This window comes from Symphalangus syndactylus, chromosome 13 (assembly GCF_028878055.3).
Source record: "Symphalangus syndactylus isolate Jambi chromosome 13, NHGRI_mSymSyn1-v2.1_pri, whole genome shotgun sequence".
Taxonomy (NCBI): domain Eukaryota; kingdom Metazoa; phylum Chordata; class Mammalia; order Primates; family Hylobatidae; genus Symphalangus; species Symphalangus syndactylus.
This window is the reverse complement of record NC_072435.2, coordinates 34130072-34153862: the sequence shown is the minus strand read 5'-3', so window position 1 is coordinate 34153862 and position 23791 is coordinate 34130072. Positions and strand designations below refer to the sequence as shown.

Genomic DNA, 23791 nt, shown 5'->3' with positions numbered 1-23791 from the left:
TGAGAGAGAGAGAGAGAGTTGAGATCAGGGCCTGCCTGGCTGATAAGAGAGAGAATGGGGGGGGAGAGAGAGAGAGAGAGAGAGAGAGAGGGTTGAGATCAGGACCTTGGAGAGCGCCCCCATCAGCTTACTCTGGGGTATGGTGGGTTATGGCTTGTGGGAGCCAATGAGGACTTGGCTCCCACAAGCCATAACCCAGTGAGACCTCTTGACTCCATCACCTTATCTCAGGAGGTCTACCTTCAAGTCTCCCCTCGGGTGGAAGGATCTTATCCTTTCTTCATTCCTTCATTTAAAAAGACATTTTTGGCATTTATTGATATATAATTCATATACCATAAAATTAGCCGTTGGTTTTTAGTATATGCACAGAGGTGGACAAGCATCACTACAACCCAACTGGAAAATACCTTTATCACCTCAAAAACAAACCTGGTATTCATTAACAGTCACTCTATAATTCTCTGTCTTCACCCGCAGTCCTGGGCACTAGGCGAATCGGTTTTCTGACTCAATGAAGCTGCCAGATCTGGACAAAAGGGAATCGTGGCTTTCTGTGACTGGCTTTCTTTTGCTGAATATGCTGTTTTCAAGATTCATCCATATTGCAGCGTGTATTGGTGCTGATTCTTCTTTTTTTTTTTTTTGAAATGGAGTCTCGCTCTGTCGCTAGGCTGGAGTGCAGTGGTGCGATCTCAGCTCACTGCAATCTTCACCTCCCAGGTTCAAGCGATTCCCCTGACTCAGCCTCCTGAGTAGCTGGGACTACAGGCCCCTGCCACTATGCCCGGCTAATTTTTTTATTTTAGCAGAGACAGTGTTTCACCATGTTGGCCAGGATGGTCTTGATCTCCTGACCTCATGATCTGCCTGCCTCGGCCTCCCAAAGTGCTGGGATTACAGGTGTGAGCCACTGTACCCAGCCTCATTTTTTTTTAATTAAATAAATTTTTATGCCAGGCACAGTGGCTCATGCTTGTAATCCCAACACTTTGGGAGGCTGAGGTGGGAGGATCACTTGAGGTCAAGTGTTCGAGACCAGCCTGGCCGACATGGTGAAACCCTGTCACTACTAAAAATAGAAAAATTAGCCGAGTGTGGTGGCGCATGCCTGTAATCCCAGCTACTCAGGATGCTGAAGCAGGAGAATTGCTTGAACCCAGGAGACGGAGGCTGCAGTGAGCCAAGATCACACCACTGCACTCAAGTGTGGGTGACAGAGAGAGACTCAGTCTCAAAAAAAAAAAAATTTTTTTTTTATGCCAAGCTTGGTGGCTCACAACTGTAATCCCAGTACTTTGGAAGGCAGGAGGATCACTTGAAGCCAGGAGTTCAAGATCAGCCTGAGCAACATAGCAAGACCCTGTCTCTACAGAACACCCAAAAATTAGCCTGGCATGGTGGCAGGTGCCTGTAGTCCCAGCTACTCAGGAGGTTGAGGCAGGAAGGTCACTTGAGCCCAGGAGTTCGGGGCTGCAGTGAGCTGTGATGGCATCACTGCACTCTAGACTGGGTGACAGAGCTAGACCTTGTTTCAAAATATATATATATATATATATATATATATATATATTTATATTTACTTATTTATTCATTTTGAGTCTCTCTCTATCTCCCAGGCTGGAGTGCAGTGGTGCCATCTCAGCTCACTGCAACCTCCACTGCCCAGGTTCAAGCGATTCTCCTGCCTCAGCCTCCTGAGTAGCTGGGATTACAGGTGTGCGCCACTGTGCCCGGCTAACGTTTGTATTTTTAGTAGAGACGGGGTTTCACCATGTTGGCCAGGCTGGTCTTGAACGCCTGACCTCAGGTGATCCGCCCACCTCGGCCTCCCAAAGTGCTGAGATTACAGGCATGAGCCACCGTGCCCAGCCATGTATTTATTTTTTTGTGATTGGATCTCACTATGTTGCCTAGGCTGGACTTTAACTCATATCCCAGCAGACAGACTAATATACAAGCAAACACAGCCACAGACAACCACAGCTTGTTTGCCTCCCGTACCCCAGGTAGGGGTCCTGGGGGGCTCAAGCAATCCCACTGCCTCAGCCACTTGAGTAGCCGGAACTACAGACATGAGTCAGCATACCTGGCTTCTTCATTCTTTTTCATGGCCGAATAATGTTCCATTACATGAATAGACCATAGTGTGTTGATCCATTCATCAGTAGGACACTGGTTTGTTTTCACTTTTTGCTGTTAGGCATAATACTTCTGTGAATGCTCATGTGCATAATTTTGTGGTGGCATTTCATGCATTTATTTATTTTATTTAATTAATTTATTTATTTATTTTGAGATGGAGTCTCACTCTGTCCCTCAGGCTGGAGTGCAGCGGTGTGATCCTGGCTCACTGCAACCTCCGCCTCCTGGGCACACGTCATTCTCCTGCCTCAGCCTCCTGAGTAACTGGGACCACAGGCGCCCACCACCACGCCTGGCTAATATTTTTTTTTTCTTTTTTTTTTGTATTTTTAGTAGAGATGGGGTTTCACCATGTTAGCCAAGATGGTCTCAATCTCTTGACCTCGTGATCTGCCCATCTCAGCCTCCCAACGTGCTGGGATTACAGGTGTGAACCACCTTGCCCGGCCGTATTTTTTTTTTTTTAAATGTATGTTCAGTCCTTTATTGTTTAAAACTGACATTTTGGAAAACAATTCATTTCTGCCCCTGCCACCTTCCATTAAATTAGACCATGGTCTTACTAACTTTATTTCCGTTTCCTTTTTATGAAATTGAAGTGAGATTCACACAATCTAAATTTAATCATTTAAAAGTGAACAAGAGGTGGGGCGCGGTGGCTCACGCCTGTAATTCCAGCACTTTGGGAGGCCGAGGCAGGCGTATCACGAGGTCAGGAGTTCAAGACTAGCCTGGCCAACATGGTGAAACCCCGTCTCTACTAAAAATACAAAAGCAATTAGCCGGGCATGGTGGTACATGCCTGTAATCCCAGCTACTCAGGAGGCTGAAGCAGGAGAATTGCTTGAACTCGGGAGGCGGAGGTTGCAGGGAGCCGAGATCACACCACTGTGCTCCAGCCTGGGCGACAGAGCGAGACTCTGTCTCAAAAAAAAAAAAAAAAATTGTTGTCTTTTAAAAAATATTTAAACATTTTAAAATGAACAATTCACTGATATTTAATAAATTTCTAATGTTGTGCAAAAACCACCATCTTTATTCAGCTTTGAGCAAATATTTATGCAGCACTTACTGTATGCAGCCTGAGCAAGGGGGTCGTGCCCCGGGGAACTCAGGTCCCAGCAGACAGACTAATATACAAGCACACACAGTCACAGACAACCACAGGTTGTTTGCCTCCCACACCCCAGGGAGGGATCCTGGGGGGGGCGGGTCAGCCCTGGAGCCTGGAGGAGGGAGAGAGAGGGTCCCAGTGTGGTCCCTGCCTGGACCCAGCCTCTCCTGTTGTCCCCAGACCACAACGAGTGTGCCACCAGCACCACGTGCGTCAACGGCGTGTGTCTCAACGAGGATGGCAGCTTCTCCTGCCTCTGCAAACCCGGCTTCCTGCTGGCGCCTGGCGGCCGCTACTGCATGGGTAAGCCTGGAGCCAGACTGGCCAGTAGAGGGGAGAAGGGAGACGGGGAAGCAGAGGGACAGGGAGGAAGAGGAGAGGGACCGGACAGGGAAGGGACGGGCATGAGAGAAGGAGAAGAGAAGGGGTAGGGAGAGAAAGAGGAGGAGGAGGGAAAAGGGAAGAATCGAAGAAAGGAAGAAAGGAAGAAAAGAAGAGGCAGGTGCTGTGGCTCACGCCTGTAGTCCCAGCACTTTGGGAGGCCGAGACAAACGGATCATTTGAAGTCAGGGGTTCAAGACCAGCCTGGTCAACATGGTGAAACCCCGTCTCTACTAAAAATACAAAAATTAGTCAGGCGTGGTGGTGGGCATCTGTAATCCCAGCACTTTGGGAGGCCAAGGTTGGTGGATCATTTGAGGTCAGGAGTTCGAGAACAGCCTGGCCAACATGGTGAAACCCCATCTCTACTAAAAATATAAAAATTAGCTGGGCATGGTGGTGGGCACCTGTAATCCCAGCTACTTAGGAGGCTGAGGCAGGAGAATTGCTTGATCCTGGGAGGTAGAGGTTGCAGTGAGCCGAGATCGCGCCATTGCACTCCAGCCTGGGTGACAAGAGTGAGAGTCTGTCTCAAAAGAAAAGAAAAGTGATGGGTTATAAGGTGGGGAGGGGCCACGTTCATCTGTGATCCCAGCACTTTGGGAGGCTGAGGTTAGAGGATCACTTGAGGACAGGAGTTCGAGACCAGCCTGAGCAACATAGTCAGACCCCATTTCTACCTAAAAATAAACTAGCTGGGCATGGTAGCTTGCACCTGTAATCCCAGCACTTTGGAAGGCTGAGGCAGAAGGATCACTTGAGCTCAGAAGTTTGAGACCAGCCTGGGCAACATGATGAGACTCCATCTCTATAAAAAAATTTAAAAAATTAGCCGAACATGGAGACGCACCCCTGTAGTCCCTGCTACTCCGGAGGCTGAGGCAGCAGGATCGCTTGAGCCCCGGAGTTGGAGGCTGCAGTGAGCTATGATCATGCCACTGCACTCCAGTCTGGAAGTCAGACCCTGCCTTTAAAAAATTTGTTTAAAAGTGGAGAGAAAGATAGAAGGATGGGGAATAATGGGGGAGGAGAAGAGGAAGGAGACAAGAGGAAGAGAGGACAGAGACACAGACAACAGGAAACTGGAAAGACAAGAAACTGGAAAGGAAAGAAATAGAATGGCTGGGAAGATGGAAAGGGTGGGAGATGGGGAGGGGAGAGAGGAAGGGAGCAGGCTGGAACCCATCTCTGTGCCGCCTCTGCTTCTGCAGATATTGACGAGTGCCAGACGCCCGGCATCTGCGTGAATGGCCACTGTACCAACACTGAGGGTTCCTTCCACTGCCAGTGCCTGGGGGGGCTGGCGGTGGGCACGGATGGCCGCATGTGCATGGACACCCACGTGCGCAGCACCTGCTATGGGGCCATCGAGAAGAACTGTGCCCGCCCCTTTCCTGGCACTGTCACCAAGTCCGAGTGCTGCTGTGCCAACCCGGACCACGGTTTTGGGGAGCCCTGCCAGCTTTGTCCTGCCAAGAACTCTGGTGAGCATCCGGCTGCCCGGACCCCATTGCCTCCTTGGTCTGAGTGCCTCCATCGGTCCTCACTTGTGGTCGGGGGTCGTGGCTGCCATGGAGCGGGGGCTTGTCCCAAAAAGAGGCCGAAGGGAGTTGCTCCCTCCCCAGGGTTGGAGTTGCGTCTTTGTCCCAAACTCTTGCCCAAGACCAGGGGGCCTCATCCTTGCCTGTGGCTGAATCCGAGCCATGGCTAAGCTCCCTGACCCATCTCACTCTGTCCCTCCATCCCCAGCCGAGTTCCAGGCACTGTGCAGCAGTGGGCTTGGCATTACCATGGATGGTCGAGGTAAGTGGAGCCCAGCCCCTCCAAACAGTAGCCAGCCTGCCCCTACCAGATGTGGGGAAAGCTGTGGTAGGAGGCTGTAGGAGTTTGCTCGGGGTTCCCGTAACAAAGTTCCCCAGACCGGACGGCTTACAATAGAAGTTGATTCTCTCACACTCCTGGAGGCCAGAAGTCGGAGATCAAGGTGCTGGCAGGGCTGGTTCCCTTGGAGGCTTTGAGGGAGAATCTGTCCCGGACCTCTGGTGACAGTGCCAGCTTCTGGTGGTGGCTCCAGCAATCTTTGGCATTTCTTGGCTCATAGAGGTGTCGCCCCACCTCTGCCTCCATCTTCACATGGCGTTCTCCCTGTATGCGTGTCTGTGTCCAAAATTCCCCCCACCCTTTTTGAGAGATGGGATCTCACTCTATTGCCCGGGCTCGAGTGATGTGGTGCAATCACGGCTTATTGCAGCCTCGACCTCTTGGGCTCAAGCGATACCACCTGAGTAGCTGGAACCACAGGCACTCACCACCATGACCTGCTAATTTGTTTTTCTTCTCTTTCTTTTCTTCCTTTCTTTTCTTCCTTCCTTTCTTTTCTTTCTTTCTTTCTTTCTTTCTTTCTTTCTTTCTTTCTTTCTTTCTTTCTTTCTTTCTTTCTTTCCCTCTTTCTTTCTTTTCTTTCCTTCCTTCCTTCCTTCTCTTTCTTTTCTTTCCTTCTTTCTTTCTTTTTTTTTTTTGACAGAGTCTTGCTCTGTTACTCAGGCTGGAGTGCACTGGCGTGATCTTGGCTCACTGCAACCTCAGCCTCCTGGGTTCAAGCGATTCTCCTGCCTCAGCCTCCCAAATAGCTGGGATTACAGGCATGCATCTCCATGCCCGGCTAATTTTTGTATTTTTTTTTTTTTTTAGTAGAGATGAGATTTTGCCATGTTGCCCAGGCTGGTCTCAAACTTCTGGCCTCAAGTGATCCACCCACCTCGGCCTCCCAAAGTGCTGTGATTACAGACATGAGCTGCCATGCCCAGCCAATTTTTAAAACATTTACTTTATGACCAGACGTGGTGGCTCACACCTGTAATCCCAGCACTTTGGGAGGCCGAGGAGGGTGGATCACCTGAGGTCAGGAGTTCCAGACCAGCCTGGCCAACATGGTGAAACCCCATCTCTACTAAAAATAGAAAAATTAGCCAGGCGCAGTGGCAGGCAGCTGTAATCCCAGCTACTTGGGGAGCTGAGTCACGAGAATCACTTGAACCAGGGAGGTGGAGGTTGCAGTGAGCCGAGATTGCACCACTGCACTCCAGCCTGTGCGACAGAGTGAGACCCTATCTCAAAAAAAAAAATTACTTTTTATAGAGATGGGGTCTTGCTATGTTGCCCAGGCTGGTCTCAAACTCCTGGGCTCAAGCAATCCTCCCACCTCAGCCTCCCAAAGTAGTGGGATTACAGGTGACAACCATTGTATCTGGCTTATAATTGCTTTTATTTTTATGACAGTGCCACTGTATGGATGTCTGCTCCACTATTTCCAAACTGGAGATAATTTGGCCCCTGCCCCACCGAGGTCATTTGACAATGTCTGGAGTAATACTGGGGTGGTGGGTGCTACTGACATCTCATGGGTGGAGGCCACGGGAGCTGCTCGACATCCTGAAATGCACGGGATGGCCCCTCGCAGCAAAAAATGATCTGGCCCCAAATGTCAGCAGTGTCCAGGCTGAGAAACCTCGGTTTAGAGCAAAATGAGGCCGGGTCTGGGCTGGAGCTCTGGCCTTGGGGAATCTGACTTCTAGAGACCCCTGGTGCGCCAGGACACACCCTCCTCCTGCCGCAGACACACCCTCCTGCTGCTGCTGACACACCCTCCTCCTGCCACAGACATCAACGAGTGTGCTCTGGACCCTGAGGTTTGTGCCAATGGCATGTGCGAGAACCTTCGGGGCAGCTACCGCTGCGTCTGCAACCTGGGTTATGAGGCAGGTGCCTCAGGCAAGGACTGCACAGGTGAGCATACCACCTGGCGGGCGGATGTGTAGGCGGCCTCTTCCGCTGCAGACCCCTCACCCCTCTCTCCCACCCCCACCCCACAGACGTGGATGAGTGTGCCCTCAACAGCCTCCTGTGTGACAATGGGTGGTGCCAGAATAGCCCCGGCAGCTACAGCTGCTCCTGCCCCCCCGGCTTCCACTTCTGGCAGGACACGGAGATCTGCAAAGGTACTGGGTCCCGGGCTCACGTGGGTTTGCACACACACATATGCTCTGACATACTAGCATGTGGCGTGTGCACACACAGGCATGCACACGCTCAAAGATGCTTACATATTACCTCTATTCACACATACATTCATGCTGTATGTAGTGTGCACACACACATATGCACATGCTCAGATACTCACATGTTGCATGAGGCGTGTACACAAGACACACATGCACACACTCAGAAACATCCTGTACACAGCCACACTCAGACATGCACGTTGCATGTGTCATGCATACATACACCCAGACGCGCTGCACATGCTGTGTACACACAGACACGTACATTCAGACATGCTGTGTGCATGTGTACACAGACATGCGTACTCAAAGACACTTGCATATGTACCTACATTCACACACACTCAAAGACACACATATACTCATGTTTACATACACACTTATTCTTTTTTTTTTTTTTTTTTTTTGAGACAGAGTCTTGCTCTATCACCCAGGCTGGAGTGCAGTGGCACGATCTCAGCTCACTGCAACCTCTGCCTCCTAGTTCAAGTGATTCTCCTGCCTCACCCTCCTGAGTAGCTGGGATTACAGGCACCCATCACCACGCCCAGATAATTTTTGTATTTTTAGTAGAGACAGGGTTTCACCATGTTCGCCAGGCTGGTCTCGAACTCCTGACCTCAAGTGATCCACCTGCCTCAGCCTCCCAAAGTGCTGGGATTATAGGCACGAGCCACCATGCCTGGCCCATACACTCATTCTCACACTTCCCACACTTGCAGTCCCAGTCACACACGGTTGTACACACTCAGGGGCACACATTTATACACACATCCCAGAAGTCCTTCTCAAACTACAGAGTTTGGAGAGCTTCTAGGTGGATGGACCCATCCGTGTGCTGGCAGGGTGGCATGCCCAGAGCAGGCACGGAAGTTCCACATCTCCTCCCAGATACCTTGCACCATGCATCTCTTCCATCTGGCTGTTCATCATTTGTAATATCCTTTATTTTTTTATTTTATCTTTTTGAGACAGAGTCTCGCTCTGTCGCCCAGGCTGGAGTGCAATGGCGTGATCTCAGCTCACAGCAACCTCCACCTCCTGGGTTCAAGCAATTCTCCCGCCGTTCAAGAGATTATCCTGCCTCTGCCTCCCAAGTAGCTGGGACTGCAGGCGTGCGCTACCACGTCCAGCTAATTTGTATTTTTAACAGAGATGTGGTTTCATCATGTTGGCAAGGCTGGTCTCGAACTCCTTACCTCAGTGATCCACCCGCCTCAGCCTCCCAAAGTGGTGGGATGACAGGTGTGAGCCACCACGCCCAGCCTGTGATATCCTTTATAATAAACTAGTAAACCTAAGTTAAGTATTTCCCTGAGTCCTGTGAGCCACTCTGCGGATGATCAAGCCCGGGGAGAAGGTAGAAATTCTGGAGGCCCCGATTTGCAACTGGCATCTGGTGTGGAAGACAGTCTTGTGGGACTGAGCCCTCAACCTGTGGAGTCAGACTTTAACTCCAGGCAGATAGTGTCGGAATTGAATTATAGGGCACCCTGCTGGTGTCAGAAAATTGGGCACCTTGGCAAAAACAAACAAACAAAAAAAACCACATCTGATCACTGATGTATTCTGTGTTGTGTTGTGTTGAAGGTGAGAGTAAGATTACAGTTTTGGCTGGGCGCAGTGACTCACGCCTATAATCCCAGCACTTTGGGAGGCCGAGGTGGACGGACCACCTGAGTTTGGGAGTTTGAGACCAGCCTGGCCAACATCGTGAAATCCCATCTCTACTAAAAGTACAAAAAAAATTAGCCAGACATGGTGGCACATGCCTGTAGTCCCAGCTACTTGGGAGGCTGAGACACGAGAATCGCTTGAACCTGGGAGACGGAGGTTGCAGTGAGCCGGGATGGTGCCACTGCACTCCAACCTGGGCGACAGAGCGAGACTCTGTTTCAGAAAAAAAAGAAAGAAAAAAAAGAAAACAGTTTGGCATTTCCTGTCTCTTACAGTGTGTACACACACAGCTCGGCACACACATGTGCTTGCACGCACATTTGATTCCAGTGCCCTCTGCACACTTGTGCATCTGGTTGCACCCCGTGTCACTGGGTGCAGTGGCCCCTTGGGGAGGAGGGGTCCTGCCCAGGTAAGGCTTCTCCTCCTGCAGCTCAGGACCTGGTGGGGGGCTGTCCCCACAGACGTTGACGAATGCCTGTCTAGCCCGTGTGTGAATGGCGTCTGTCAGAACCTGAAGGGCTCTTATACCTGCAAATGTGCCCCTGGCAGCCGGCTGGACCCCTCTGGTACCATCTGTCTAGGTGAGCGGCCCCGGAGCCCGACGGCGTTCCAGAGGCTGGGTGTCTGTGGGTCAGGGTGCAGGCGTAGGGCCGGCAGATGAGACAGGTGACCGGCCTTTTCTCCCCAGACAGCACCAAGGGCACCTGCTGGCTGAAGATCCAGGACAGCCGCTGTGAGGTGAACCTTCAGGGAGCCAGCCTGCGGTCCGAGTGCTGCGCCACCCTCGGGGCAGCCTGGGGGAGCCCCTGCGAACGCTGCGAGATCGGTAACACCCTCCTGGGGGCCTCCCAGGCGCCCATGGGAAAAGCCCTCAACGGGGCGGGTCCCCCCGGGGCTGGCATGAGATAATTACTCCTCTCTTCACTCTCGTTCTCCCAATTGCAGACCCTGCCTGTGCCCGGGGCTTTGCCCGGATGACGGGTGTCACCTGCGATGGTAACTCCCTGCCCGTGTCCAGTTCACTCCCTACTCCAGAGCCCGCACACAACCAGGTGCACCACCCTCATGGGTGCCACCTCCAGCCCCGCCCTGGAGTCTTTTGCGATGGGGACAGATGTTCTCCCTCCCTGGTCCCCAGGCCTTCTGGAGAGTCCCCAATCCCTGTCCCCATCCCCTTCCTTCCTCCCCAAGGACAACTTGAGACCCCAGGGGAATGGCCAGCCAGCGCCCTTCCCCTCCCTGGACCCTCCGGCTTTCCCTCCTCCTTACCCAGATGTGAACGAGTGTGAGTCCTTCCCGGGAGTCTGTCCCAATGGGCGTTGCGTCAACACTGCCGGGTCTTTCCGCTGCGAGTGTCCACAGGGACTGATGCTGGACGCCTCGGGCCGGCTGTGCGTGGGTGAGTCCAGGCGAGGTCCGCATACGGGGCCACACGTTTTTCCTTTGTTCCCTCCACCCGCAGTGACTCGAGGAACAGGAGAGATTATTTATTTATTTATTTTTGAGACGGAGTGTTGCTTATGTCGCCCAGGCTGGAGTGCAGTAGCGCGATCTCGGCTCACTGCAACTTCCGCTTCCCGGATTCAAGCGATTCTCCTGCCTCAGCCTCCTGAGTAGCTGGGATTACAGGCACACACCACCACACCCGGCTAATTTTTGTGTTTTTAGTAGAGATGGGGTTTCACCATGTTGGCTAGGATGGTCTCGAACTCCTGACCTCAGGTGATCTGCCCGCCTCGGCCTCCCAAAGTGTTGGGATTACAGGTGTGAGCCACCGTGCCCAGCCTGAATGGGAGAGATTTCAGGCATTCTTTGGGATCCTCTGCCTCTGGCTAACACATCATGAAAGACATTTGGGTAGTTTTTGTTTTTTTTTTTTCTTTTTTCTTTTTCCTTGAGACAGGGTCTCACTCTGTCACCCAGGCAGGAGTGCAGTGGCGCAATCTCATCTCACTACAACTTGCACTTCCTGGGTTCAACTGATTTTTGTACCTTGATCTCCTGAGCAGCTGGGACTACAGGTGTGCACCACCACACCCAGCTAATTTATTTATTTATTGGTATGTCTATATATATTCTTGTAGGGACAGGGTCTCACTATCTTGCCTAGGCTGGTCTCAAACTCCTGGCCTCAAGGGATCCCCCTACCTCAGCATCCCAGAGTGCTGGAATTCCAGCCAAGATTTATCTTTGAGGACAGTTTTAGGTTCACAGCAAATATGAACACATAGCCCCCACCTCCACACATGTACAGCCTCCCCAACTATCAACACCTTGCACTGGGGTTAGAGGGTGCATTTGTTATGATGGGTACGGCATTATCACCTCTAAGTCCATAGAGCACCTTAGGGTTTACCCTTGGTGTGTTGGACTTTCTATGGGTTTGGACGAACGTATAAGGACATATGTTCACCACTGTAGTGTCATACAGGGTAGTTTCACTGCCCTAAAAATCCTTAGTGGCCGGGCATGGTGGCTCACGCCTGTAATGCCAGCACTTTGGGAAGCTGAGGCGGGTGGATTGCTTGAGGTCAGGAGTTCGAGACCAGCCTGGCAAACATGGTGAAACCCCATCTCTACTAAAATACAAAAATTAGGTGAGCGTGGTGGCGGGTGCCTGTAATCCTAGCTACTCGGGAGGCTGAGGCAGGAGAATCGCTTGAACCTGGGAGGTGGAGGTTGCAGTGAGCTGAGATTATGCCACCGCACTACAGCCTGGGCGACAGAGCGAGACTCCGTCTAAAAAAAAAAAAATTGGCCAGGCATGGTAGCTCATGCCTATAATCCCGGCACTTTGGGAGGCCGAGGTGGACAGATCACTTGAGTTCGAGATCAGCCTGGCCAACGTGATACCGAGTCTCTACTAAAAAATACAAAAGTTAGCCCGGTGTGGTGGCACACACCTGTAATCCCAGCTCCTTGGAAGCTGAGGTGGGAGAATTGCTTGAACCTGGGAGGTGGAGGTTGCAGTGAGCTGAGATTGTGCCATTGCACTCCAGCCTGGGTGACAGAGCAAGACTATGTCTCAAAAAAAATCAATCAACCAATGAATTAATCATTAAAAAATTATGGATAGAGGGGCTTAGAACAGTGCTACAGAACAGTGCACATAGTACCCTCCCAGGCAGTGTCTGGAGGAAGTCACCCCTTTTCACTCTGGCCCTCGACCTGACTACGTCCGATGGGAGTGACTGAGCAGCACGCCTGTCTCGCAGGGGGCACAGTGTGGCAGGGATGGGGACGCAGTGACCGTTCCCCTGTGCAGATGTGAGATTGGAACCATGTTTCCTGCGATGGGATGAGGATGAGTGTGGGGTCACCCTGCCTGGCAAGTACCGGATGGACGTCTGCTGCTGCTCCATCGGGGCGGCGTGGGGAGCCGAGTGCGAGGCCTGCCCGGATCCCGAGTCTCTGGAGTTCGCCAGCCTGTGCCCGCGGGGGCTGGGCTTTGCCAGCCGGGACTTCTTGTCTGGCCGACCATTCTATAAAGGTGCGGTTGGGGAAGGGGTCAGGCCCCTGGAGGGATGGGGAGGGGACGGCATAGACAAAAGCCTGGAGATGGGAGGTGTGTTTGGGGAAAAGGGGATGTGGGTAAGGCGAGGCACTAAGAACCCAGGGAGGGCTTGGTGTATGGATCCCGAGCTTGGGGACGTCAGGGTGGTTTGATGCCCCTGTACTTCAGATGTGAATGAATGCAAGGTGTTCCCTGGCCTCTGCATGCACGGTACCTGCAGAAACACAGTGGGCAGCTTCCACTGCGCCTGTGTAGGGGGCTTTGCCCTGGATGCCCAGGAACGGAACTGCACAGGTAGGTGCCACCTCTGCCTCTTGGAGAGAGCATGATCCTTGGCAGGGATAGGGGCCTCGAATAAGACGTAGAGACAACACCTGTTCTTTTTCTTCTTCTTTTTTTTTTTTTTGAGACGGAGTTTCACTCTTGTTATCCAGGCTGGAGTGCAATGGCACGATCTCGGCTCACTGCAACCTCCACCTCCCAGGTTCAAGCGACTCTCCTTCCTCAACCTCCCAAGTAGCTGGGATTACAGGCATGTGCCACCATGCCTGGCTAATTTTGTATTTTTCAGTAGTGATGGGGTTTCTCCGTGTTGGTCAGGCTGCACTTGAACTCCTGACCTCAGGTGATCCACCCACCTCGGCCTCCCAAAGTGCTGGGATTACAGGCGTGAGCCACCGTGCCCGGCGAGCACCTGTTCTTTGGGCACTTCTTGTGTCTACCTCTGTGCTGCATGACCTAGGGCAGGTGATTGCCCTCCTTGGGCTGCAGGGACCCTGACTATAAAAGAAGGGGCTGGGCCGGGCACGGTGGCTCACGCCTGTAATCCCAGAACTTAGGGAGGCCGAGGTGGGTGGATCACGAGGTCAGGAGATCGAGACCATCCTGGCTAAGACGGTGAAACCCCGTCTCTAATAAAAATACAAAAATTAGCCGGGTGAAAGGGGCTGGGCCAGGCACGATGGATCACACCTGTAATCCCAGTACTTTGGGAGGCCAAGGCGATGGATCACTTGAAGTCAAGAGTTCGAGACCAGGCTGGCCAACATGGCAATACCCTGTCTCTACTAAAAGTACAAAAATTAGCTAGGCGTGGTGGCGGGCACCTGTAATCCCAGCTACTCGGGAGGCTGAGGCAGGAGAATTACTTGAACCCGGGAGGCGGAGGTTGCAGTGAGCTGAGCTTGTGCCATTGCACTCCAGCCTGGGTGACAGAAAGAGAGTGTGTCTCAAATATAAATAAATAAGTAAATAAAACATAAAAGAAGGGTCTGGCAAAGCTGACCTTTAGAGGCCTCCAGGGCCAGCATGGTGGCTCACGCCTGTGATCCCAGCACTTCTGGAGGCCAAGGTGGGAGGATTGCTTGAGCCTAAGAATTTGAGACTAGCCCGGGTAACACAGCGAGACCTCCATCTCTGCAAAAAATAAAAAAATTATTATTGCATTAACTGTAGTCCCAGCTACTCAAGAGGCTGAGGCAGAAGGATCCCTTGAGCCCCTGGGAGGTTGAGGCTGCAGTGAGCTGTGATCACACCACTGCACTCCAGCCTGAGTGACAGAGCAAGACTCTGTCTCTAAAAAAACAAACAGGCTGGGCTCAGTGGCTCACGCCTGTAATCCTAGCACTTTGGGAGGCCGAGGCGGGTGGATTGCTTTAGGTCAGGAGTTTGAGACCAGCCTGGCCAACATGGTGAAACCCTGTCTCTACTAAAAATACAAAATTAGCTGGGCATGGTGGTGCACGCCTATAATCCCAGCTACTTGGGAGGCGGAGGCAGGAGAATCCCTTCATCCTGGGAGGCAGAAGTTGCAGTGAGCCGAGATTGCACCACTGCACTCCAGCCTGGGTGACAGAGCAAGACTCTGTCTCTAAAAATAAATAAATAAGTAATAAAAATAAAATAAAATAAAACAAACAAATCTACCACCAAAATTAAGAAAATGGAGAGCTCCAGGCTGTGAGAAAACTCCCTGCCCTTGTCATATTTAGTTCGGGGTCCCTCCATTTCCTTGGCTCCTTTTGGGGGCTTCTGTTCTGCCTGTCATATCTACAGATTTGATGACCCCATACGGCACCCCATCATGTCTGCATCATGTCTCCCCTCTTGGCCTGTGCCTCCTTATGTCTGCAGACAGGCTTCCTCTAGCCCACACCTCCATCAAAGGACAGGGACCCCCCTGCCTTGTGCCCCGTGATGCGGCACACACGGCCCCTCTGGCCTCTGCCCCCCTCTCTCCACAGATATTGATGAGTGTCACATCTCCCCTGACCTCTGCGGCCAGGGCGCCTGTGTCAACACGCCGGGCAGCTTTGAGTGCGAGTGTTTTCCCGGCTATGAGAGCGGCTTCATGCTGATGAAGGACTGCATGGGTCAGTGACTGCCGGGCAGGGGTGTGGTGGGCGCCCTGGGCAGGGTGGGCATTGAGGAGAGGGAGGGTGGGGACGGCTGTTGCTGTGTGGTTGTGGATGGAGGGGGCAGGAGGAGGGAGGAGCTGAAATTAGCTGGGTTACAGTGACTCTGGGCTCCATGAGGCCTTGTCTTAGGAGAGAGACCTGGGGGCCGAGACCTGGGGGTGGCTGGCACACTGGGGTGGGTGACGTCTCCCAGGGAGGGTGTGTAGCTTGGGTAGAGGACAGGGCCCCTCAGAGAAGCCTGGGAAATACTGCCAGTTACAAGGCCTCTCGTCCCCATCATTGACTTTGTTATTCATTTGATGAGCATTTCACATGCATCCTCTGCGCTAGAGGCACTCCAGGGAGCCCTCTTTCCCTGGAGCTCACAGCCTAACAGGAAGACAGACATGAATAACATGAATCGCTGAGGAAATGCGAAATTGGGCTGGGTGCAGTGGCCCTCACCTGTAATCCCAGCACTTTGAGAGGCTGAGGCCGTAGGATCGCTTGAGTCCAGGAGTTCGAGGCCAGCCTGGGCAACATAACAAGACCCTGTCACTACAAAAATTTTTAAAAAATTAGCTAGGCATGGTGGCGCGTGCTACTCGGGAGGCTGAGAAGGGAGGATCCTTTGAGCCCAGGAGGTTGAGGCTGCAGTGAACCATGATCGCACTTTTGCACTCCAGCCTGGGTGACAGAGTGAGACCCTAACAAAAAAAGGAAGGAAGGAAGGAAGGAAGGAAAGAAGGAAGGAAGGAAGGAGGGAAGGAGGGAAGGAGGGAAGGAGGGAAGGAAGGAAGGAAGGAAGGAAGGAAGGAATGAAGGAAGGAAGGAGAAAAAGCCAGGCACAGTGTCTCATGCCTGTAATCCCAGCACTTTGGGAGGCTGAGGTGGGCAGATTGCCTGAGTTCAGGAGTTCGAAACCAGCCTGGGCAACACGGTGAAACCCCGTCTCTACTAAAATACAAAAAATTAGCTGGGTGTGGTGGCGTGTGCCCGTAGTTCCAGCTACTCAGGAAGCTGAGGCAGGAGAATTGCTTGAACCCAGGAGGTGGAGGCTGCAGTGAGCCAAGATCGCACCACTGCACTCCAGCCTGGGTGACAGAGCGAGACTCTGTCTCCAAATTAAAAAAAAAAAAAAAAAAAGAAAGAAAGAAAAAGAAAAGAAAAGAAAAAAATGCAAAATTGCCACTGTCAGAAGCCCTTAAAAGGGCCACATGATCTGATGAGAGATGGCTGAGACAGGATTGCTTGAGGCCAGGAGTTCAAGACCAGCTTGGTCAACATAGAGAGGCCCCATCTCTACACAAAATTTAAAAATTAGCCGGGTGTGGTGGTGCCTGCCTGTAGTCCCAGCTACTCACGAGGCTGAGGTGGGAGGATAGTTTGAACCCGGGAGGTGGAGTCTGCAGGGAGCCGTGATCGTGTCACTGCACTCCAGCCTGGGTGACAGTGTGAAAATCTGTCTTAAAAAAAAAAACAAAAAAGGCTGGGCTCGGTGGCTCACACCTGTAATGCCAGCAATTTGGGAGGCTGAGGCAGGTGAATCACTTGAGGTCAGGATTTTGAGACCAGCCTGGCCAACATGGTGAAACGCTGTCTCTACTAAAAACACAAAAATTAGCTGGGCTTGGTGATGCACACCTGTAATCCCAGCTACTTGGGAGGCTGAGGCAGGAGAATTGCATGAACCCAGGAGGCGGAGGTTGCAGTGAGCCGAGATCATGCCACTGCACTCCAGCCTGGGTGACAGAGCGAGACTCCATCTCAAAAACAACAACAGCAACAACAACAACAAAAAAAAAGGAAAGAAAGAAAGAATGGAGTGGGGTGAACAGGGTGAAGACACTGGAGAACAGCATGTGCAAAGGCCCTGGGGTGGGCCTGAGGGATGGAAGGATGCCTCTATGGCTGAAGAGTGATGAGGCCATGGCAAGGCTGCCTGCTCCCTGCCCTGAGTCCTGGCGGAACTGAGCCTCAGCTTTCTGGCGTGTCCTGCAGGGAGTGGAGGAGGGCTTCTTAGCGCCTTTTCTAGTGGCCCCAAGAGTGTCAGCTTCATGGCCTTTGTTCTTCTGAGAATCTCAGCCTCCCTCCCCATCTGGCTGGTCTCTGCTTCTGGTGCAGACCCCACTCCCCTGGGTCATCCCGGCCCAGAGCCTCCAGGCTCTCCTGGCTCCCGCTGGGGTGAAGGGGGCAGGGGAGGTGGCAGGGAGAAGCCGGCATGAGCCTCATCGCCCCCTCCCTGCATCAGCACCTTCACGCCTGCTCTCTCTTTCCACACAAACCTTCAGACGTGGACGAGTGTGCAAGGGACCCGCTGCTCTGTCGGGGAGGCACTTGCGCCAACACGGATGGGAGCTACAAGTGCCAGTGTCCCCCTGGGCATGAGCTGACGGCCGAGGGCACTGCCTGTGAGGGTGAGTGTGCATCTGGGTGTGCAAGTGTGAGTGTGAGCCCGTGTGCGTGAAAGTGAGTGGGCGTCTGGTGAATGTGGGCTGGATGAGTGAGAGGGTGGGCAGCTGTATCTGTCTTTCTGAGGCCATACCTGTGTGTGAGTGTGCAAGTGTGTGTCAATGTGTACCTGTGTGTGTAAGTGGGTTTATATGCAAGATGGCGGGAGTATGTTTGTGTGTCTAGATGAACACGCACATGTGTGAGTGTCTGTACAAGGGCAAGCGTTTGTGCGTTTGGGTGACTGTGTGTGTGTCTGTACAAGGGGGAATGTTTGCATGTGAGTAGGTATAAGTGTGTGTGTGCATCTGTGTGAACACACAAGAGGGTTTGAGTGTGTATTTGGCTATGAATGTATCTACCAAGGGCAAGTGTGTTTGCATGTGCGTAGGTGTATTTCATTTTGTTTTGTTTGAGACAGGGTCCCAGTCTGTTGTCCAGGCTGGGATGCAGTGGCACGATCACAGCTCACTGCAGCCTCCAGCTCCTGGGCTCGGTGATCCTCCCACCTCAGCCTCCCAAGTAGGTGGGACTACAGGCATGCACCACCATGCCTGGCTAATTTCTGAGCGGGTGTGTTTGTACATAAGTCTGTGTGTGTGTATGCAAAAGAATGTGTTGTGTAGTTGGATGCAAATGCATGTTTATAAAGAGAGGTGTGTTTGTGTGTGAGTGGGTGTGAGGATGTGTTTGTGAGTGAGTCTGTGTGGGTGTACCTCTGGATGTGGGTGTCTGGGTGTGGATGTGTGTTTGCACAAGGACAGGTATGTTTGAGGGTGTGTTTATGTGTCTGTGTGAGTGTGCACATGGATGTGTTTGTATGTGTGTGCACACATGGGTGTGAGTGTGCCCCTGGGTGTGGATGTGTATTTACACATGGGTGAGTGTATTTGTGTGCAAGTGGATATCAGGTGTGTTGTGAATTTAGGAGTGTGCACCTGAGTGTGAGTGTGTATCTGAGTGTGCCTGTGTGTGTCTGTCAAGGGCGAGTGTGTTCACACGTGAGTGGGTACCAGGGTGTGTTTGTGAGTCTGTGTGAGCGTGCACGTGGGGTGTGTATCTGGGTGTCTGTGTTTATAGGAGAGTGAGTGTATTTGCATGTGAGTGAATGCGAGTGTATGGACAGCCGCACGTGGGGCTGTGCCAATGCTGGCAGTGTGAGCTCCTTAGCATGCGTGTGTGCCCCAGTGTGTCTCATGGTCACACAGATGGCAGATGGGGCACAGGCCTGTCTTTCACCTGCACTCCCCCACAGACATCGACGAGTGCTCCTTGAGGGATGGCCTGTGTCCCCACGGCCAGTGTGTCAATGTCATCGGTGCCTTCCAGTGCTCCTGCCATGCTGGCTTCCAGGGCACACCTGACCGCCAGGGCTGTGTGGGTGAGACTGTGCCCACCTGCTGGCCCCTGGGCACCAACCACAGCCCCAGCCATAGTGGCAGCCCCTCCTGTCCTCACCTCAACTCCACTCTGCTCCCACCCCCAAACCAGCCCCCTCCCCATGCTGGACCCCCTCCCCCCAGCCCCAGCCCCTGTCTGTCCTGCATCCTGCAGACATCAACGAATGCCGGGTCCGGAATGGTGGGTGTGACGTGCACTGTATTAACACTGAGGGCAGCTACCAGTGCAGCTGTGGGCAGGGCTACTTGCTGATGCCCGACGGAAGGGCATGTGCAGGTAGGTGGGCACAACTTCTTCCCACTGCCTAGTGTGGAGGGTGAGGAGGAGGTGTTGGCCGGGTCCTACACTGGCCCAGAGCCCAGCACAGCATAGTGAAGCCAGCCAGACCCGAGGCACCCGCTGCCTGGCCTGTGGTCCTGGCCCCAGGCAGGCTGCTCACCCTGTGGGAGAACCCCTGGGGTTTTTGCAAAGGAGGGTGAATAAGGTGGAAAAGAACCTCAGAACTGCTTGAGTGCCCCCAGACTGCTTGAGTGACCATCGCTGTCCTCACCTGGCTACGGTCATCCTGGGGCCCGGGGAGCAGATATGTACTGGGTGGTCTATCAGGGCAAAGCTAAGCACAGTCCCCAACTCTGCTCCCCCAGACGTGGACGAGTGTGAAGAGAACCCCCGTGTTTGTGACCAAGGCCACTGCACCAACATGCCGGGGGGTCACCGCTGCCTGTGCTATGATGGCTTCATGGCCACGCCAGACATGAAGACATGTGTTGGTGAGGAGCTGGGACGGGGGAGGAGTGGAGGAGGCGGTGTCAGAATTCACACACCAGGTCTTCCACAAGATGGCACATAGGCATGACAAACACCAGGCCCCACCCCTGCCATTCACAGGTAGGAAGATGAGGCTTTGTAACAGCACTTGCTTCTCCACTTAAGGGTCCCTAGCACCCCAAGTCTGCTCTCCAAAGCCCATGAGATCCCATTTATATAATAGAAGCAGAATTCCCCAAACCTTGCTCTTTTAAATGGCATTTGTTTAATACGACATACACAACACCTATCAGGATTGTGTCCTATTCAAGGGCTGTGCTTTAAGATCACTGAAGACAAAGGGGTTTCTGGCAGAGGACAGTGGACAAGGCAGGAAAGAGACTCAGAACTGTGTTCTCTAAGGTGGCGATTGCAGTCCTCATCTGGCTACAGGTTGTCCTGGGGCCTCGGGAGCAGATGTGTACTGGGTGCCCTATCAGGACAAAGCTGAGGCCAGAGTGTGGAAGTTCCAGGAAGTAACAATGTAACTCCCGGCCAAGAAACTGAGTGAAGCTTAAAGAGCTTAAAGGGTTCCAGTTTATAGGAGTCTCAGAGAGCAAGCACTTCAGTGATGGGCCTTGTGAACAAATGCATTTAGGGAATGTGGTCTGCTCCACGCCCCTGTTGCAGATCCACTGTGCATATTGGCATAAAGGCTCTGAAAAGTCCTGCAGGAGGAAACCCTGGTTAGTTTTGTGGATCTCAGCCTTCTCTAAATATATTTGACCATAAAATACTTTTGGAAACACATTCCTGGTGTGTTCCTTGGAACGTGCACTGTGAAACGCTCACAAAACACTCCCAATTGCCCAGTAGTGGACATACAGGGAGCTCCCTGCCCCTGGAGAAAAGAAAGAGAGTCCTAGCAGAGAGGACCTGTGCGGCAGGACAGTCAGGAATGCTGGTGCTCTCCCTCCCACCCTCACCTACTTCCTCTCCTGTCACCCCTGCACCCAGTCCTCACACCTCATGGTCTCTTCCCCAACAGATGTGGATGAGTGTGACCTGAACCCTCACATCTGCCTCCATGGGGACTGCGAGAACACGAAGGGTTCCTTTGTCTGCCACTGTCAGCTGGGCTACATGGTCAGGAAGGGGGCCACGGGCTGCTCTGGTGAGCCGGCGGTCAGCGGTGCAGGCAGAGGGGACTCCCCGGGGCCATTTTGGGAATCATGGGGTCTATTTCCATCCCTCAGGGCAGAGCACAGCCAGAATTCATTCTCGTAGATTTCCACGGATGGCTTCTTGTGTTAAAGCAAGAACAGAGTCCTATACGGTGCCCTGGGGGTCCCCTGAACAGCTCAGGAGGGGAAGCCCCAAGTGTCTGCAGCAGCATTTCTGAAACGTGAATGCCTGATAATCTGATGCGATACAGGGATGAACACTTAAACATTTGAATAGTGACTGTATTAGTTCCCTGTGGCTGCCATAGCAAAATGATCACACAATTGGTGGCTTAGAAATTGATTCTCTGGGCCAGGCACGGTGGCTCATGCCTGTAATCCCAGCACTTTGGGAGGCTGAGGCGGGCAGATCACCTGAGGTCAGGAGTTCGAGACTAGCCTGGTCAACATGGTGAAACCCATCTCTACTAAAAATACAAAAATTAGCCAGGCATAGTAATCCCAGCTACTCGGGAGGCTGGGGCAGGAGAATCATTTGAACCCGGGAGGCAGAGGTGGCAGTGAGCCAAGATAGCACCACTGCATTCTAGCCTGGGCAACAGAGTGAGACCCCGTCTCAAAAGAAAATAAGTAAATTCAGGAGGCTGAGGCAGGAGAATGGTGTCAACCTGGGAGGCAAAGCTTGCAGTGAGCCGAGGTCGAGCCACTGCACTCCAGCCTGGGTGACAGAGCCAGACTCCGTCTCAAAAAAAAAAAAAAAAAAAAAAGAAAAAGAAAATAAGTAAATTGATTCTCTGCGTGGCGCAGTGGCTCACACTTGTAATCCCAGCACTTTGGGAGGCCAAGGCGGGAGGACTGCTTGAGCCCATGGGTTCGAGACCAGCCTGGGTGACATGGATACATCACAACATGGCCATATGGCAACACTAATAGAGAAGCAACCCCATCTCTATTAAAAATTTTAAAAATTAGCCTGGGCAGGGTAGCTCACACCTGTAATCCCAGCACTTTGGGGGCTGAGGTGGGTGAATTACCTGAGGTCAGGAGTTTGAGACCAGCCTGGCCAACATAGCAAAACCCCATCTCTACTAAAAATACAAAATTAGCTGGGTGTGGTGGCGCATGCCTGTAATCCCAGCTACTTGGGAGGCTGAGGCAGGAGAATCGCTTGAATCCAGGAGGCGGAGGTTGCAGCGAGCCAAGATCGCAGCACTGCACTCCAGCTTGGGCCACAGGGCAAAACTCCATCTCAAAAAAACAAACATTTTTCATAATTAAAAAGAAATTTATTCTCCTTCTAGAATAATAGTTCTGGAAGCCAGAAGTCTGAAATCAAGGTGTCTGCAGAGTTAGCACCTTCTTGGGGGCTCAGAGGCAGAACGTGTTCCATGCCTCCTTGGCATTCCTCAGCTTGTAGATGCATCATTCGAGTCTGTCTCCATCTTCATATGGCCTTCTTCTCTCTGTGTATCTATTTTTTTATTTTTCATTTTTTACATTTTATTATTGATTGATTGATTGTGAGATAGTGTCTCACTCTGTCTCCCAGGCTGGAGTGCAGTGACGCAATCAGCTCACTGCAGCCTCCACCTCGCCAGGCTCAGGTGATCTTCCCACCTCAGCCTCCCACATGTACCGCCACACTCAGCTAATTTTTTTTTTTTTTTTGTAGAGATAGTGTTTTACTATGTCGCCGGGGTTGTTCTTGAACTCCTGGACTCAAGACCTCGGCCTCCCAATTTGTTGGGATTACAGGCACGAGTCACTGCACCCAGTAGTATCTAATTCGTAAAGATGAGATCTGGCTGTGTTGCCCAGGCTATAGTGCAGTGGTGTGATCATAGCTCATGAACTAGTTCATAGCCTTAAATTCCTGGGTTCAAGCAATCCTCCTAGCCTCAGCCTCCCAAGTATCTGGGACTACAGGTGCATGCTACCAAGCTGAGCTAATTTTTTAAAACGTGATCAGGCGTGGTGACTCATTTCTGTAATGCCAGCACTTTGGGAGGTTGAGGTGGAAGGATTCTTGAGCTCAGGAGTTTGAGACAAAAATTTTAAAAATTAGCCAGATGTGTTGGCGCTCACCTGTAGTCTTAGCTACTCAGGAGGCTGAGGATTGCTTAAGACCAGGAGATCCAGGCTGCAGTGAGCTATGATTGCACCACTGCACTGCACTCCAGCCTGGGTGACAGAGTGAAACCATGCCTCAGGGGAAAAAAAAAAAAGGGTTTTTGTAGAAACAGGTTCTCACTATGTTGCCCACCTGGTCTCAAACTCCTTGCCTCAAGTGATCCTCCCACCTTGGCCTCCCAAGTAGCTGGGATTACAGGTGTAAGCCGTTGCAACTGGCTACACAGCCTTCTTAGAAGAACACCAGTCACTGGATCGCAGCCTACACTAATCCGGGATGACCTCATCTTAACTTAGTTACATCTATGAAGACCCTGTTTCCAAATAAGGTCACATTCACGAGTTTCAGGGTTTAGGACTTGAACATACCTTTTAAGGGGACACAATTCTATCCACTCCAGTTACATGGTTATTTTAATGTGTATTAGAAACAAATGTTACATAACAGAGCATCAAGCCCGTGACTTCTTAGAGGTTGTTGATGTTGATCCAAAATTGTCTTCTAAAACACAATTTATGTCAGGGAAAACAGAAGTGTGGTAAAGAAATGTTTAGCAACAGTGGCTCACCAAGGTTTAACATGGCAG

General features: G+C 52.0%; 1 protein-coding gene across 1 annotated transcript in view; it reads left to right on the top strand.

Moving 5' to 3' along the window:
- FBN3 (fibrillin 3) overlaps nucleotides 1-23791 on the top strand; it is an 83175-nt gene that overhangs the window by 12607 nt on the left and 46777 nt on the right. Inside the window, exons 13-29 of the mRNA XM_055237502.1 lie at nucleotides 3440-3562; nucleotides 4852-5124; nucleotides 5390-5443; nucleotides 7301-7426; nucleotides 7513-7638; nucleotides 9843-9962; nucleotides 10070-10207; nucleotides 10327-10377; nucleotides 10655-10780; nucleotides 12647-12871; nucleotides 13064-13189; nucleotides 15139-15267; nucleotides 17583-17708; nucleotides 18998-19123; nucleotides 19297-19419; nucleotides 19788-19913; nucleotides 20939-21064. Of these exons, the coding sequence (XP_055093477.1) occupies nucleotides 3440-3562; nucleotides 4852-5124; nucleotides 5390-5443; nucleotides 7301-7426; nucleotides 7513-7638; nucleotides 9843-9962; nucleotides 10070-10207; nucleotides 10327-10377; nucleotides 10655-10780; nucleotides 12647-12871; nucleotides 13064-13189; nucleotides 15139-15267; nucleotides 17583-17708; nucleotides 18998-19123; nucleotides 19297-19419; nucleotides 19788-19913; nucleotides 20939-21064 (2244 nt within the window). The remainder of the gene's footprint in view (nucleotides 1-3439; nucleotides 3563-4851; nucleotides 5125-5389; nucleotides 5444-7300; nucleotides 7427-7512; nucleotides 7639-9842; nucleotides 9963-10069; nucleotides 10208-10326; nucleotides 10378-10654; nucleotides 10781-12646; nucleotides 12872-13063; nucleotides 13190-15138; nucleotides 15268-17582; nucleotides 17709-18997; nucleotides 19124-19296; nucleotides 19420-19787; nucleotides 19914-20938; nucleotides 21065-23791) is intronic.